The sequence below is a fragment of the Macrobrachium nipponense genome, chromosome 21 (assembly GCF_015104395.2).
Source record: "Macrobrachium nipponense isolate FS-2020 chromosome 21, ASM1510439v2, whole genome shotgun sequence".
NCBI lineage: Eukaryota > Metazoa > Arthropoda > Malacostraca > Decapoda > Palaemonidae > Macrobrachium > Macrobrachium nipponense.
Window position 1 is genome coordinate 46,537,767 of NC_087212.1, and position 15,919 is coordinate 46,553,685.

Below are 15,919 nucleotides of genomic sequence, written 5' to 3' on the forward strand. Positions count from 1 at the left end.
ATCAGAGGCCTCCCTCCTCTCAACAAATGGACATTTAAGCTCAATCAACTGTTGGTCGTCTACTCAGCAGTACCAAGTGCTCCCGAAAGTGTTTGAGTACTGTTTACCTACACTAACAATGGTAGCCACTGCGCCAAATTTGAATTTTTGACTGCCATGGTAGGAAGCTTTCAGCTATATAATTGCTTGGTAAGTATATGTGAAACCTTATTTTATATTTTAAAAATATCATTTTTGTATGTTTATGACCGCTGTATATTGCTCTTCAGACTTTTTTTACTCAAAAAGCATTGTTAATTGTCATGACATATACGTGATGAGGAAGTAATTTAGGTTAGTAAATAAATGTAGAATCACATACTAGTGTGGTGTAAGTTGTTCTTTTGCCCAGGTAGCATGTATTGCAAAGCAAAAAAGAAGAAAATCTTCAGTGTTGCACAAGGTAACATTTTTAGAGGACTGAATATTTTTGGAAGCTCCATGAACTAGCTTGTATTGTGGCATAGTTAATAAAACTACAACATAACAAAACATTTTTTGATCACGTTAAAAGGCTACACAATGAAACGTATTTATATTATTTTTATTGACGTGGCTTGACTAAAGAATGAATAATAAAAGTTTTTTTATAATTCATATAGTACGATAATTGTATTACTAACAAACCTAAGCATTTATTAGGTACCATCGTACTGGCAACTAGTAATGCTTATCTTCTTAAACTCCTGTACCTCTCTTGATCACATGTTCCACCTGTTTTCAGGTGAGCTGTACACCTGTGTGGTGCAACAGTTTATAAACTGTGCAGCACTTGCGGTCTCTCTCACTCACATTTGGCCTGTGAACAGAAACATGTCCACGGAGGCTGTACCAGGGGTAAGATCCAGCTGGAGGCACCACCCTCTGCTCATTGTGTATTGATATGATGTGGCTACTTCAAATGAACCATTTAATTAACACATACATATGTACTACTACTGAGTGATGAAAGTGGTTTGTGATCTTTTTACTGATTTATTCAATAATATGAATTGCTGGATAAGAAAAAGTGGAATATTTTGATAAGTGCAACATTAAAGTATAATACTGATTTGCATGGTTATGTATTTTGTGCTTAGAGAAACATTTTCAGCACAACAGATTGAATTTGAAACCTTTGCTTAGCCTTCTTCATATGTACTGATTACAGTACATTTTCACCAGAAAGAACGAGAATGATGAAGCTTTGCTGATGCGAGCAACAGTTTCAAGTGTTGAAACACCTGTTGCTATATTTGTCCTGACGTACCTGTGTTTGGTATACTGACAGTGCTTTCATACATTTGTGAAAATGTATAAATGATTACTGGGAACCTTACCATTCTTACCTAATAAATTCTGTTAATCAGAATTTATCTGAAATAACCAAAATGATTTCATGCAGTGTGTGGAACTGCGATTATGTGTACTGTGCCTAATATATATTTGATAAATATAAGTATTTCAACTTGGTTGTTGTATTTGAAATTGAGATTAGGTTCGTATATGGGATGAGAATGAGAATACTTCTTGAAATGTCAGGAAAAAGGTATTTGGAGTGATGATTGTTGAATAAGTATTGTTATGGTACTACTATATTTGGTAGAGTAAATTGAGTCACTTAGATGAAGTACATATAGGATTGGGCTGAAGGAATTATTTATATGTACTAATGATATCAAGACTGTATTCAAGTTGTAATGCTTTTACAATTTTACCCAATCATTGTGACTGATGGCTCAGACTGTCCTAACATTAAAATGTCATTTATCTGCATGGAATACAAGGGTTACAAATTCCAACTTGGTTTCTACCATTTTCTATAAAACTAGAATAATGCTTACTTCATAGAAAACCAGCAAGTAATTGTGCACTCCACAGTTTAATGGTAGGATGAACAAGAAAATGCTAAAGATTCTGACCAAATGTACTTAACTGATTTATATTTTTGGTGTTGACCTGCAGTCTTTACATACAGAGAATGTGGTCTGTTCATCAAATATTTGATGGTTAAATAAATTGAGACCAATTCTGAGTTGAAACAGATTTTGTAGCGCTTCTATCATCAGTGAAGATTACACATTTCTGTGTTGGCAGTTTTTTCAATTATCTTAGCCAGTGAATGTATAACATACTACACTAAGACATCCAAGAGGGGTGTAAATATATCCAAAGTATGGTAAAAGCTATAGTGCCTAGGGTAGCCTAGGCTATGGTATATCAAGGCTACTAAAAAATCTTACTGTAATCCTAGATCGTGTATGAAAATATGCACTAGTATAGTTTAATAAGTTATAAATAAAAATCCAAATAATTAAGAATTATTAATTTTGTATTTTAATAATGAGTATATTGAATATAAAACTACAGAAAGTCATGAGACATCAAGCAAAATGAGTCATTCAAGAACTTTGTTATAGTGGCATAGCCTATTGAAACTATATATTTGCCATCAAGTAACTGCTATCTTTAAAGACAACATGTCCAAGGCTCTGTATTGTATGTAATGTATGTGTTGTACATACAGTGCCTTTGGACGTGTTGTCTTTAATGATAGTAGTTACTTGATCGCAAATATATAGTTTCAATAGGCTATGCCACTATAACAAAGTTCTTGAATGACTCATTTTGCTTTATGTGTCATGACTTTTTGCAGTTTTATATTCAATATACCCAGTATTATAATACAAAATTAATCATTCTTAATTTAATAAGGAAATGTTAACACTGACTAGATTACCAATAGTGTATGTGTAGTATGATGCCAGTTTGCCTTTGCTACATTCCCTGTTATTTACATTTTCTATGGCTACTGTTTTTTATTTACATTTTGGCATATAGTACGTACACTGTTGAGTCATATCATTAGCTAAATGTGTGTACTGTACTGTACCCTTGAATAATGATTCAAAAACATCATCATGCAATATGACTGCAGTACCAACAGTAAATCTTAAATAATTCTCTCTCTCTCTCTCTCTCTCTCTCTCTCTCTCTCTCTCTCTCTCTCTCTCTCTCTTTTTTTTTTGTAGTAGCCATCTTGCTTGGTGAGACGTACCCGCGTGAAGTCACAATAATCAACAGATATCACAAGTTTAACATACGACTAGAATTTGAGAAATATCTAGAAGTGTTCGTGAACTATCGGTGATAAGATTAGTGTGAAAATAGTAGGATAAAGCGTCTTCTAAGTTAGTTTATCAAGTGTAATACTATAAATCAGAACAAGATGGCAGTAAGTTCCAACTGCGGGAAAAGGTGGCGTAATTTGGCGTGTCTAGCAGATTCGCAATACGATGAGGTAGCAGGAAGGGAACTGGCATTTCTCATCTATGAAATCAGCAACAGTCCTAACCAAAAAGATACAAAAGCATTCATAGATATATTAGAAGGATATAATCCTTCAAACTGGAACAAATCTAATGAAAACATCTTGAAAATAATTGAAGAAGTTCCAAATAAAATCCAAGTGGTCAAGAGACTCATAAAGAAAATATACATAAACCAACATATTCCGACAAAGAAAATGAATAAGGTGAATCTTGTGAATATACTAATTGATGCATTAGGAAAAGAATGCCAAAAGCATGCAAACTGTGTAAGGTTTGGTATAGCATAGTCAATCCACAAAACCTAATCAGAAAATGTGCTGCATGCAACATTCCGACCCATCCACAGTGTGCTGAGGTAATGCAAGATTTGAGAAAAGATACAAGAATTTTTGTTCAATGTCTATCATGGATAGACAATGTTATTAAATCAAGATTGAATGTACAAATAGTTGAGGATGAAGAAGAAGAGGAAGAGGAAGAAGAAGAAGAAGAAGAAAAAGAAGAAGAGGAAAACGGAAGAGAAGTAAACAAAAATGAAATGACAGAAAAAAATAAGGAAAACAAAGAACAAGATAAAAGTATGGATGCAGAGATACTCATTGATACTACATATGAGGCAATAAAGCAGCATACCTACGAAGAAATAAATTACGATATGACAACAGAAAAGCAAATCCCGAAGAGGCTCTACCCAGATCTATACAATGATGGGAAAGAGGAAAAAATAGACAAGAAAGACAAAATCTGCAACCTTTTGAAAAGAGGGAATTGCAGATTTGGAGAAAGATGTTACTACAAACATCCTAAGATATGTCAAAACTATGAAATATATGGTAAATGTGCATACTTAGATGGATATGGGGATGATTGCAGAGATCTGCATCCAAAAATATGTAAAAACCTAAAAGAAGGAAAAGGATGTAAGTTCGACAAAAAATGCAAATATATGCACCCTGTAGCCATGAATCATAATCAAATAAATAACCAACCAAGTAATAAAATCCAAAATAAGAAAGAAACAAATAAAGAGAGAAATCAAGAATATCAGGTAAAAGAGAAAAGCAAACCACCAATGAGATATGCAGAGGTGTCAGCAAAGAATTTCAAAGCATCAGCTCCGAAATTCTACTCAAGAGATAATAACTGTATTTATTATGCAAGAGGATATTGCAGAAACGGAGAAAATTGCAGATTCAGACACAAAATGAATAATTATGATGAAGGAAGATCAAATATTATGGAAAAGTTGGATTTTTTAATGTCAGAATTTCTGGAAATGAAAAAAAGAACAACATACCAGAACAGGAAAGAGACATGGGAAAATCCTTATTACTATCAGTATTAAATGAAGGAGAAAACACGCAAACCATCATAGTGATGAATGCGCAGGGTTTAGTTACGAGTAACTCAAAAAGAAAAATAGAGTACTTAGAAGAACTAACCCAAAATGAAAAGAAAATAGATATAATGAATATAAGTGAAACTGGTATTCCCAAGAGACTGGGAATGATGATCAAATAAAAGGGTTCCAAACTTATAGATCAGATAGAAAAAATAGGAATCAAGGGGGAACCGCAATATATGGGAAAGACAAAAAACAAGGAAAAATATATGAGAAATATAGTAACTCAGAATGTGAACTAATAGCGGTAGAATTTGAATCTGAAAAATTGATGAACATAGTAATATATAGACCTCCTAATACTAAAGAGTTTGACTTAATAATTGAAAATTGGATGATATATGTAGAAATCACAAGGACTGGACTATTCTCCTATCTGGTGACTTCAACTTTCCTTTCGTAGAATGGAAAGAACGAATAGGAGATTGTGGTTGTACTTATACATATAAAAAAGAGAGTAATAGTAGTGCAGAAGATAAGAGGCAATTTGAAAAGCTATTAGATATGCTACTAGAATACAACATTCAACAAATAAATCACCTGCCAACAAGAAAGGAAAATACTTTAGACCTAGTATTTGTGAACGAGATGAATTATGTTAAAGAAATAATAGTTTATAATGCGAGTATTTCAGACCATAATGTCATAGAATTAACAGTTCATTCCAAAGCAAGTGAAAATAGAGATAAGCAAGAAATGAAAAAGTGGGAAGGATATGGAAAATACAACTTCTACAGTAAAAATATAAAATGGTCAGAAATTAATGAAGAATTAAACAAAGATTGGGATAACATTTTCGTAAGTGATGACATAAGGGTAAATACGGAGATATTATATAAAATATTGGAGATAATAGTGGAAAAATATATACCGAAGAAGAAAAGTAAACATCATTCATGCATACCAAGAGACAGAAGAATCTTGTTCCAGAAAATCAGAAAGTGGAAAAAAGGTCTTGCAAAAGAAAAAAATGCATGGAAAGTTATAGAACTAAAAAGTAAGATAGAAAATGCAGAAAAAAAGATTATACAATCAAAAGAAAATGAAAACGGGACTTGGAAGAAAAAACCCTATTAAATATCAAGCAAACCCCAAACTATTATACTCATATGCGAAGAAGATGAATAAAAGAAGAATAGAAATAGGCCCTCTGAGAATTGAAGGGAGAGAACGAATGAAAAAAAGGAAATTTGCAACATACTGGCAGAACGATATAAGAGAGAATTCACCCCTAGAATGATAATGAAGATAATGATATAAAGAAGTAAGGATGAAAAATAGTGAATATTTAGCTGACATAGATATTAATGAAGCTGATATTGTGCAGGCTATTAATGAAATTAAAAATGGAGCTGCTGCAGGGCCTGATGGAATTCCTGCTATTTTGTTAAAGAAAGTAGTTCATTCTATCGCAAAGCCACTTGCAATATTATTAAGACAAAGTGTAGATACAGGCAAGATATATGATGAGCACAAATTAGCGTATATTACCCCTACTTTCAAAAGTGGATCAAGACTAGAGGCAAGTAATTATAGGCCTGTGAGTCTAACATCACATATAATGAAAGTGTATGAAAGGGTAATGAAGAAAAATATTATGAAACATTTAATAAAAAATAATTTGTTTAATAAAGGACAACATGGTTTCGTACCCGGAAAAAGTACACAAACCCAACTGTTAGTCCACCGTGAAAACATATTCAAAAATATGAAAAGCGGAAATGAAACAGATGTGGTTTATTTAGACTTTGCAAAAGCTTTTGATAAAGTAGACCATAATATATTAGCGAAGAAAATTAGAAAACACAATATCGTGGATAAAGTAGGAAGATGGTTAAAAGAATTTTTACACAACAGAAAACAGATAGTTATTGCAAACGACGAGAAATCGGATGAAGCCAAGGTAATATCCGGTGTGCCGCAAGGTACGGTGTTAGCTGCAATACTGTTTGTTATTATGATTGAAGACATAGACAATAATGTTAAGGATTCGGTAGTGAGTAGTTTCGCAGATGACACAAGAATAAGTAGAGAAATTACTTGTGATGAAGATAGGAACGCTCTACAAAGAGACCTTAACAAAGTATATGATTGGGCAGAGGTAAATAGGATGGTATTTAACTCTGATAAATTTGAATCAATAAATTATGGAGACAGAGAAAGAAAGCTATATGCATATAAGGGACCTAATAATGAGACCATCACAAATAAGGAAGCAGTTAAAGACCTTGGTGTGATGATGAATAGGAACATGTTATGCAATGATCAAATAGCAACTCTGTTGGCAAAATGTAAAGCAAAAAATGGGAATGTTGTTACGGCACTTCAAAACAAGAAAAGCTGAACACATGATTATGCTTTATAAAACATATGTTCGTAGTCCACTTGAATATTGCAATATGATATGGTACCCACACTATCAAAAGGATATTGCACAAATAGAGAGTGTACAAAGGTCCTTTACAGCTAGAATAGAAGAAGTTAAGGACCTAGACTACTGGGAAAGACTACAATTCTTAAAATTATATAGTCTGGAAAGGAGAAGAGAACGCTACATGATAATTCAGGCATGGAAACAGATAGAAGGAATAGCAGAAAATATCATGGAACTAAAAATATCAGAAAGAGCAAGCAGAGGTAGATTAATAGTGCCCAAAAATATACCAGGAAAAATAAGGAAAGCACAGGACATTAATCCACTACGCACCAGCATCGATAATGCAGCGTCTATTCAATGCGTTGCCAGCTCATCTGAGGAATATATCAGGAGTGAGCGTAGATGTGTTTAAGAATAAGCTCGACAAATATCTAAACTGCATCCCAGACCATCCAAGATTGGAAGATGCAAAATATACCGGAAGATGTACTAGCAACTCTCTGGTAGACATTAGAGGTGCCTCACACTGAGGGACCTGGGGCAACCCGAACAAGATGTAAGGTCTGTAAGGTAAGGTCTCCTGAGTTTTTCAGTAAAGTAATTTCAACACTTACCAAATTAGACATTCTGGTTTGCATACTTCTGTGCAGCATTCTGTGGCTAGTGGTAATGAGGTGTTACACTCTTTAGTGCCTGCAAGTGACCCTATTTTGGTACTGGCAGGTGTATGAGGAGGCAAAGGAGTAAGCTGTTTGGGCTTATTCTGTGACTGAGTGAGGCTTTTAACTCCAGCATGACAAAAGAATTGGGTGGAGGTTGTGAAACTCAATAATGACAGAAGAGGAGGGAGCAATCAGATGCCCTGAATGCCCAGCCCTGAAGAAATCTTTTTGAGTTTACATTGAAAGAAGGATTGCTTTGTTGAAGCTTGATGATACTGGTCCTTGCAGAGTGAAGGGAGCTGACCAAGGTATCATCTAACCATTTCGTCATAATTGGGATGGCCAGGAAACTCGGTGAGGATGTCAGGTGCATCTTTGACTATGCTGAATCTTTGTGTGACAGGAATAGCACTATTCCTGTTGTTGTCATTGTCATGGTGCTCATCAGCATCCTGGGTACCAGCAGCAGTAAGAAGATGGTCTGGTACCCTGGATCACTGCCATGTTCATCCAACTTGAAAGTCCTCTCCGATTATTTACTACCATTGATTATTTACCATACTGCTGGTCAGAAAATGCTACTAGATACAAACTGATAAAGTCAAGAAGAGGTAGCTGTTCTCCTCAGTATCTGAGACTCTAGTCTTCTGTGTCAGGAACTTTGCACTCTTTAAATTATTATTGTAAATTACCAGTTAATAATACTTAACAATTTAGCTAGCATGAATCATTACAATATAGCATTTTTACGTTTGATTAATGCTCTACCAGAGTTAATTAAAAATTAGTCACTAAAACTTGTGATTCATTACTTGTGAAGAGTTTGCATTATTTATTATTTAGGATTTAAACTGAAATATTTTACATACCTTCCATAGACATGATTTTTGTCTTGTACATGCACTCCAGTTCACTGAAGAATTAATGGCATTCATCTTTTTCATTCTTTTGAAGAAAGATCTACTGTATTGCAGTACTGTATCCTTTTACTTAGCTATCTTTTATTATAAAATATTTGTACTTATAGAGTATTTACTTTTTATAAACCCAGATTAACAAAACAATCTAATTATATAATTTTCTTTTCAGGTGACGTCTCCGTTCTCTACCCTCCCGGTAGTTGGGGCTGTTACCACCATGGATGCATTTGTGTATGGCTCCTTCACTATGCTTGCCCTAGTGGCTCTTGTACTTCATTTCTTGGCCATGAAGACAAAATCACAGCTAACATCTGCTAACAATCCTCACTTCAAGAGATTTCAACATTCCTTTTTCATTGTGTATTTCATGGCACTTTTTTCTGATTGGTTGCAAGGGCCATATGTGTATAAGCTTTATGAACATTATGGTTATGCCAGTAATCAAATTGCTCTTCTGTATGTTGTGGGCTTTGCCAGTAGTGTAATTTTTGGAACAACAACTGGTCCTTTGGCAGATAGGTTTGGTAGGAAGAAGATAGCGCTTTCATTTTGTATCTTGTATTCATTTTGCTGTCTTACAAAACTTAGTTCTAGCTTTTTCTGGTTATTTTTAGGGCGAGTTTTTGGAGGCATTTCAACTTCCATGTTGTTTTCCACATTTGAATCCTGGTATGTATATGAACATACAGAAACACATGATTTTCCTAGTGAGTGGCTGTCTGTAACATTTTCCAAAGCTACATTCTGGAATGGAGTTCTTGCCATTAATGCTGGAGTATTCTCCAACATTTTTGCAGAAACATTAGGCTTTGGACCTGTTGCTCCTTTCATGTTAGCTATACCATTCTTAATTATGGCTGGTCTCATAATAACTCGGGTCTGGCGGGAGAACTATGGCAATCAACAAGTTGATCTTAGACGATCTTGCATGGAAGGTCTTCGATCCATTCTGTTCCAGGAAAAAATTTTGTACTTGGGTGTAGTTCAGTCATTGTTTGAGGCTAATATGTATATCTTTGTGTTCCAGTGGACTCCCATATTGTCATCTGGTAAACCTCCTCTAGGTATGGTCTTTGCTACTTTTATGGTTTGTATAATGATTGGCTCTTCACTGTATGCCATGTTGTTATCAAAGAAATACTTGTCAGAGCAGCTGCTTATGATGGCTGTAGGACTGGCTATAATTGCAATGTCAATTTGTATTTATTCTTCAAGTGGTGATCACATTTACCTTTCTTTCTTTGCCTTCCTGATCTTGGAAGTGGCTGTTGGAATGTATTTCCCTGCTATTGGCTACCTTAGATCACAAGTAATCCCAGAAGACCTAAGAGCTGGTATAATGAATTGGTTCAGAGTCCCAACAAATGTAATTACCTGTGCAGGTCTTTTACTTGTGCACAATAAAACTGTAATTAGTTCATCTGACAGCATGTTTGCAATCTGCACTGGTTTGTTAGCAATTGCACTATTCAGTAATTTTAAGTTTGCTTCACTGTACAATTCTGCTAGTCCTGTGATACAAGTTTCAGAAGAAAAAGTACCATTAGCAAAGGAGGAAGCTACTTAGGGCTATTGATAGATATTTTCCACTTTAAAGCAGATGGACATATAGAAGTAAGGAAATCACTGTATTGATAATTTACCATAGGAACCATTTGTTAGTTTTATTTGATTCTCATTGTCTTTTGATCTCTTGTTACATTATAGCAGTAGCTTCAAAATCTCCAATGGCTTTTGCTCCTTCTTATGGATTTGAAAATAAGGGTTGGAGACTTTTGTATTGCTGATAAATCTATTCATTACTTTAAACTTTGATGTAATTCATTACAAGTTAGGTTGATTGTATTATGGTAATTTGATATAGCACTGTAATGTGTTTGATTATATTTGATATCAAATATCTTGAAATCTTTCAGTAGCTGGTTTTACAGAAATGTGGAAATGTCTATCTATAGATTATCTTAGGAGATATGTATGTGCAAGGCACAGTTGAGGTTGTTGAAATTTTTCATACCATGTGTTTAAAGTTGTGATAGAGTTTATATTGTTTCTAGATGTATTTTATTGTTTTTTTTACAGCATAGTTTGTGAATTAAAAAAAAAAACAAGCACAAACCTTTGTGAAATAGAGTAAGGAATATTTAAATTCCAAATACTTTACTATTAAAGAGTATTGAATATGAAAATAAAAGCATTATCATATATACAGTGGTTATTTAGAAAGTTTGTGAACACCATTAAAATTATTTTTTTAAATATTTATATACTTTATTGTACTGTACACCCATCATATGTGGCTGGGATGTTAAAAAATGTGCTGATTTATAAGGTTGCTTGAGCTGGATAAAATGTAATGAGCAATGTGTAAAGTGGCAAATGTATTATGATTGAATTATGTACCTTGTCTGCAAGGTCACAGATTACAAAGGGACATTGGATTTGAAGCTTCAAGCCTAAGGTACAGTGGTACCTCGACATACAAAATTAATCCGTTCCGAGGCGGCCTTCGTATCATGAGCTTTTCGTATCTTGAACCGCATTTTACACGTAAAATGCCTAATCCGTTCCAAGCCCTACAAAAACACCCTAGTAAATTATATTTCCAGGCTTACAACACGTTCTAGGGTTATGACACCGATCCGACGGAAGATATATGACTCCAAAAAGGCAAAATACTGTACATACTTGAGTAATATTCAACTGCATGTAATGTTCAACCCCATTTTTACTGCATATATTAGGACTTTAGCATATGTCCCTTAGCAATAAGCCTAGTCTGTGATTCTGACATCCCAACCTAAGAAGCTAAAAGCTTAGAATATGCTAATAAAATGTATAAGTAATCAGTATGTACTCATTTCAAATAATTATTAATTAATCATTAACTATAATACACAAACAAACAAAAAAAAACCTTCCCACCTTTTGTTTACATTCAGCACTTATGAGTACATACCAGACGATCGCCAAGCAATCACTTTTCCTAGCACACAGTAAGCCACAAATTTTCATTATCTCTCTTCAACTAATGAAACTACCAAACAGTATAATAACCATTCATTTCTATTCTTTATTCTATCTTTACCTAATGGAGATACCGAGTTACTGACAGCTATAATGAAACACATACGTAATTAAAACAGAAGAAGAATTCTAGAAAATACATATTTGTTGGTTTCGATGATAGCAGTCTGATTTATTTTATATTTTATGATATCTAATTCACAATTTTTTATTAAATGTATTGCATGTACTCATTTCAAATAATTATTAATTAACCATTAACTATAATAAAAAAAAAAACTTCCAAGCTTCTGTTTACGTTCAGCACTTATGATTACCGAACGATTGCCAAGCAAGCAACCACTTTCACCTAACACACAGTACGTACAGTAATCAAATTTTCATTATCTCTCTTCAACTACTGAAACTACCAAACAGTATAATAACCATTCATTTCTATTCTTTATTCTCTCTTTACCTAATGTTTTTTTTTTTATTAAATGTATTGCATGAATAAGTTTTTCAATTTACAGCATTCTTTTACCAATAGAATACATAGAGCACAAGTGGTAGATGCTGACCAATAGGAGAGCAGGATCTTACGGGGTGACTAGCATCAGAAACCAATGGGAGAGCGGGAGGATGGTGGCGAGTTTACTCAGTTGGCGGAGCGCGAGTTTTAAAATTGTTCTTGGTGGTCCGGGCGAATCTCGGGACTTCACAGCAACAACCTTTCGTAACTTGAACTATTTTCATATGCAAAGCCAAAAAAATCTTCGTATTTGCTTTCGTATCTTGAGTTTTTTGTAAGTTGAACCTTTCGTATGTCGAGGTACCACTCTATATCCTTGTACAATGAAGACTTTCTTTAATAACCAAATGCTACTTGAGTTTCATCACTAACAGGATGTTAACCATTTTTATCAGAGCCATTAATAAGTCATTAAAGAGTAATTCACTCAAATTGTGTATTAATACAGAGAAAACAGTATTATAGGTTGTAGAAACATTAGTCGTGATTTTATTACACACTTGTTATCAGAGAATTGATATATATTTACTAAATCAGGTTTGTTCAAATTAAATTAATAGCACTGTATATTGAGTAAAATAAAGTTAGCTATCAGTAATATATATAACTCCTGGAAACTGATATTGCATTAAGTATGGGAATAAATAATTTGTCTGAGAATAAGTGTAAATGAAGGAATTGAAACAATTGTTTGAAACTGCAAATTTTAACTTAAGGAAATCTTCAAATATTCTGAATTGATTCACATTAAGTTTGTGTGAGTTGTGACACTGTTTTTATGGTATAGTAGGTATTGTTCTATTATATAAGGATAAACTACTTAATAATAAAAGTTATTACAGCAGTTTTATTTTTTCACTGTTTTTCATGTAGAGTAGATTTACATGGGAGTTTTTTCTTAAATCTGTAGCAACATTGCGTGGCTTGGCATACTTATTGCAAAATGCGTGTAATAAGTGATGGCTTAAATTTCCTATAGAGAGTACTGTACACTATTTAGTTTTTATAATTATTCATTTCATATGTAAATGGGAGTATGATACATACACTATTTTTATATTTGCTTTAAATTTAATCATGAAATTTTTCAAAGGTTTAAAATACAAGCATTCTGTATTGCCAAATATTATTTAGAGCACACTTAAATACTAACTATAGTTGTAACATTTTAAATTTGTCACCTTTGTTTAATCTTGACTGCAGAATTTGTCTGCTCATTCTTTTTACTTAAGTTGTTTACAAGTCACTATTTGCCTCTTGGATATTATTACTATTTCACTAAACAAAATGGTGATTATTGATATTATGGTGCACATGAAAAATTTTCATTTTACTCATAGTATTTTATTTTAGTGGCTAAATAATAAAATGTGCAAAGTTTATATATAGTTGTCATCTTCTGTCATTTCATTACCTATATTTGGTGGTCTGTTGTAACACAAGAAATTTCATTGATGCAGATTTTGAAAATATCCCGATAGAGTGAATAAACTGTTTTAATGTGTAATGATGAAGGCTCAAAATCATGTGCACCTATCTCAGATATCTTCTTACTGATGGCATTTTAGTATATCCAGTAGTAGTTTCATGTGTCTAACCATTTGTCTGGCTCTGAAAAAGTAAAGTGGAATATTCAGGTATGGTATTCATTCTGTTACTAAGAGGACACTGAAGTAGTGCCTGTAAATACAGTACATGTGGGAAAAATGCATAAGATAAACTGTCAAATTTATAGTGTATCGGTACACAAGATCTTCATGGATGTTCATTGATGTTTCAATAATTCACTTCATAAACATTACAACCCAATCATATCTTGTGAAGTTCAATATGCATGGATAAATCAGCACTGCTGCCATTTTACTGAATAGATTAATAGTTAAAATGGTGCTTGTATTTTTTAACAAAGAAATGCTAGTACATAAAAATTGTACTACTACTGTTATGTAGTGCCTAAGTTAGTCAAATGGAATAAACAAGGAACTTTGAAGCCAATGGATATGAAAGCTTGAATCATCTGCTATCATTTTCTATTTTTATACTTAAGGGTTATCAATCGCTTAAATTTCTGGTGAGATACTTCTAAAGTTTTGGAATATGAATTTCTGGTGAGATACTTCTAAAGTTTTGGAATATGACAGTGAATTTATTGTTATATTTACATGCATAACTTGCAGCTTTTATTGAGAGTCATTGCTGTCTAATACAAATTCTTCTTTTGAACGATTTTGTCCTTCTAGCAATGGTAATGGAAAGGACTGAAGACCTTAGTATATATGGTAGATTATAAGCAATTCTTTATTTTGTTTCAAAAAGTTAAACTACTGAGGAATGTCGTAGTTTTTGGATTAAATAATTTCCGAAATAGGTCTCTGTATATCTGTAGACAATAATTTTTTTTACCTAACTTATTTGCTACAAGTTATACATATAACATCTTCACACAGAATTTGGAGGTGTGAGAGTATTGCAAATACGTACTGAAATTCTTAGTATTTGGTGCTGTAGGAAAAACTAGCCATCAAACCAAAGCAATGCAAAAGAAATTCATATGTTGAATGATGATTATTGGAAGTTTTATCATATGTAAATTTTTAACTTACTGACTAAAGAAAAGTTGATGTGTTCACCATTTTTCCATTCCTCATTAATTGTGTTTAGAAAATATCATTTGGATGCATTGGCATTTGAGAATAAAAGTTTTGCATTGTAAAAGTTGTTGCAATATTAATTTGGAAGGATTGCATTATCACAACTTGATAATTTTGCAAGATTTGAATTATTTTCAACACTTGTTTGCTGCAGTCGAACCATTAATATCTTCATCATAGAACATATGTACAGTACACTTAAAAGAGTGACTTCATTATTTGCATACATAAAGGCTGATTTTACGATTGATTTTATACCTGTTAAGCGTGTTAATAGTTGAATTTTGACCTGTGGTAATACTGACTTGAAAAGTCTTAAGTGGTGAATTAATACACATTGTATTAGTTCAGTTGTTGAAAACATCATGGGCTCCATAGTAATCACACAATATGCAGTAAACATTAAGAATATGATTGAAGTTTAACTCAAAAAGTTCCTAAGCCAATTTTATGTTTTCCTCCCACACATATGCATAGTTGATTTTCAGAACACTGTGTACTTTTATATACTGTTATTCAGCAGAATTCTTCATAAGATTTTAGTATATTTAATTTTTATACTTTTTTTATTATTTCATAACACTGCAAATAAACTGGAGTATTCTTGAGAAATGTGCATTGTAGATTCTTTCATATTGTAATCTTCCTATTTGTCAAGAAGGGCTAATGGCTTTGTCTGGTTATTTGCTCAAAATTTTTATTAATATATAATCACTTTTATATTGGGAGTTTTATTATTTATTCCAGGTGGTCTCTATCTGATCTTACTTTTGTTTTGAAGGTCAACAACATCACTCAGTTTTTAAACATATCTTTCAATGAAGTAGTAAATCCAAAATATATTTGAATCACTAGAGTATAATTTTGTAACATTTAATTCATATAGAGTAGTGGGAAACATAAAAGATTGTGAAATTATTTTCATAAAGAAATTTAAGACAAAAAATAAATATTTTTGGCAGTTGTCTTCAAATGAATTATGACAATATAAATTAACATTTGCAACGTGGAGAAGCATGAAC

The 15,919-nt window shown here is 32.9% G+C and overlaps 1 protein-coding gene across 9 annotated transcripts in view; it reads left to right on the forward strand.

The window, feature by feature from the left end:
- Window positions 1–15,619, forward strand: part of LOC135198009 (molybdate-anion transporter-like) — a 47,030-nt gene extending 31,411 nt beyond the window's left edge. For 5 of the 9 annotated variants that reach the window (XM_064225344.1, XM_064225350.1, XM_064225349.1 and 2 more), the window contains one exon: window positions 8,881–15,619. In XM_064225344.1, coding sequence (XP_064081414.1) covers window positions 8,881–10,278 — 1,398 coding nt within the window. In that variant the 3' untranslated portion in view covers window positions 10,279–15,619. Of the gene's footprint in view, window positions 1–763; window positions 877–8,880 lie in introns of all 9 variants that reach the window. The other 4 variants (XM_064225347.1, XM_064225346.1, XM_064225348.1 and 1 more) reach the window with 1 other exon arrangement.
- Window positions 15,620–15,919: the final 300 nt, after the last annotated feature.